This window comes from Fulmarus glacialis, unplaced genomic scaffold, assembly GCF_000690835.1.
Source record: "Fulmarus glacialis isolate BGI_N327 unplaced genomic scaffold, ASM69083v1 scaffold6691, whole genome shotgun sequence".
In the NCBI taxonomy this organism is placed as follows: domain Eukaryota; kingdom Metazoa; phylum Chordata; class Aves; order Procellariiformes; family Procellariidae; genus Fulmarus; species Fulmarus glacialis.
The window spans coordinates 7,889-9,561 of NW_009192052.1; the positions used below are offsets into that span (position 1 = coordinate 7,889).

Here is a 1,673-nt window from a genome sequence, read left to right on the forward strand (position 1 = left end):
TACTTACACTGTAGCTGTGAGTGACCGGAGACAGGCGCCTGGGCTTGGTTTAGTGAATTTTAGTATTGGAGTGTGCCGAATGGGCTGAGCCCCCTCAGCAGAGCTGCTCCGGCGAGGATCTGGATGAACCCCAAGGACGAGCAGGAGCTTCAGCCTCCAGCGAGTCCACGTCCTCCCAGCGAGGCTGTGGGTGACGGCGCCGGTGGGTTTGTGCTGTGGGCACATCAGCTGGAAGCATCATCAGAACCACAGAGCAGCGTCCACACGACCTGGTATCAACCATCCCTGCCAGCACAGGCTGGTCCAAGAATGAGACCTGGTGGCACGTGAGGCTCCGAGCCACCGAGCCCGGCATGAGCCGACCCAGGGTGGCCCAGGGCTGGGCTTTGCTGTCCGCTCCTTACGCGTGGTCAGTCACTTGGCTGGTGGCCGCGTTGCTGCCGAGTCCTTTCCAGGCGCGGAAGCTGAAGAAGGTGCTCACCCCGTAGGTGATCATCACGAGGCAGGCGAAGAACTGGAAGAGGAGCACACCCCGCGCGTGAGCACGGCGGCCCCCCAGCCCCGGGGCCCTCGCCAGCCCGCCGCTACTTACGGACGCCGCCGCTCTCCGGTTGTAATCCCACTGCCGCCACGATGTAGGCTGGACAGCAGCCGCGCAGGTTACGAAGGCGGTGATGTACAGGACGGTTGCCACAGCGTTGAAGATCATCAGCTGGGGAAGGCAAAGAGCAGGTCGTGAGGTCTGGGCTCAGACTCGTGCGCGCTGGGATGAGGGATGAGCAAAAGGCTCAGTCTCACATTCCTCCCTCTTCCCCAGGAGAACCAGAGGAAAAGGGTTCAGCCCCTCACGCTGAGAACATCTCACTAAATGCACCCCAGGTTGCGCTGAGAGGTTTCTGGTTGATGCCACGACTGCAGCAGTGACGCGGTGGCTGTAACTTTCTGGATTGATACAGGGCTCCCTGTTTTGAAAATTTTCTAAGCAATTGAGGGGCAGAATGAAACTGTCATTGTGCAAAGTGCAGGGGACTTTGTTCCATCGGCCCAGAAGAGCCTCAAGCCCTGGTCCTCTCAGAGCATCTCCCCAGGAGCAAAGTGCAGGGGACTTTGTTCCATCAGCGCAGGGAAGCCTGAAGCCCTGGTCCTCTCGGAGCATCTCCCCGGGATGTTTCCCACTTGGGACCCTCCCTCGCTCTCTCTCGGTACGTACCACGAGGGGCCAGGGGATCACGTAGAACTTCAGCTGAAGCTGCAGGAGGTAAGTCACGAAGAAAAGGACTGTTACTATCCAGAAGAAGATGGACACGAACATCACCCAGCCGTACGCTGCGTGGAGGTGGTACGTTGTGTCGGCGATGAGAGCCCACACCAGTAAGCCGAGCACCTGAGGGATGAAACAGGGAACATGTTCAGCTGGTGGGTCCTGCAGGTGGAAAGCAGAGCATCGCCCACGAGCCCGGGCTCAGCAGACCCTCGTTGCTCGGGGATGGGTTCATCCCCAGTACTGCTGCCCCAGGAGCCGGTACAGCGATGTCCTGCAAGGCAGGACGGGTGAAACCTGGGCATCCTCGCCACCAAAGGTCCCTTCTCAGCCAAGAAGCCGCCATGCCCAGGGCCAGTCTCTGCAGCGCTGGCTCGGTATTAGGGACATCTCATGGGCTGGATGACAGCTG

At 60.0% G+C, this 1,673-nt stretch overlaps 1 protein-coding gene across 1 annotated transcript; it reads right to left on the reverse strand.

Annotated features, from left to right (window-relative positions):
* Window positions 1-400: 400 nt before the first annotated feature.
* PLLP (plasmolipin) lies at window positions 401-1,384 on the reverse strand (the record flags this gene model as incomplete). Its single annotated transcript, XM_009586900.1, has 3 exons — window positions 401-514; window positions 593-712; window positions 1,211-1,384. Coding segments are annotated over 3 exons (408 nt in total), but the record flags the coding sequence as incomplete, so codon positions are not given.
* Between the last annotated feature and the right edge of the window lie 289 nt (window positions 1,385-1,673).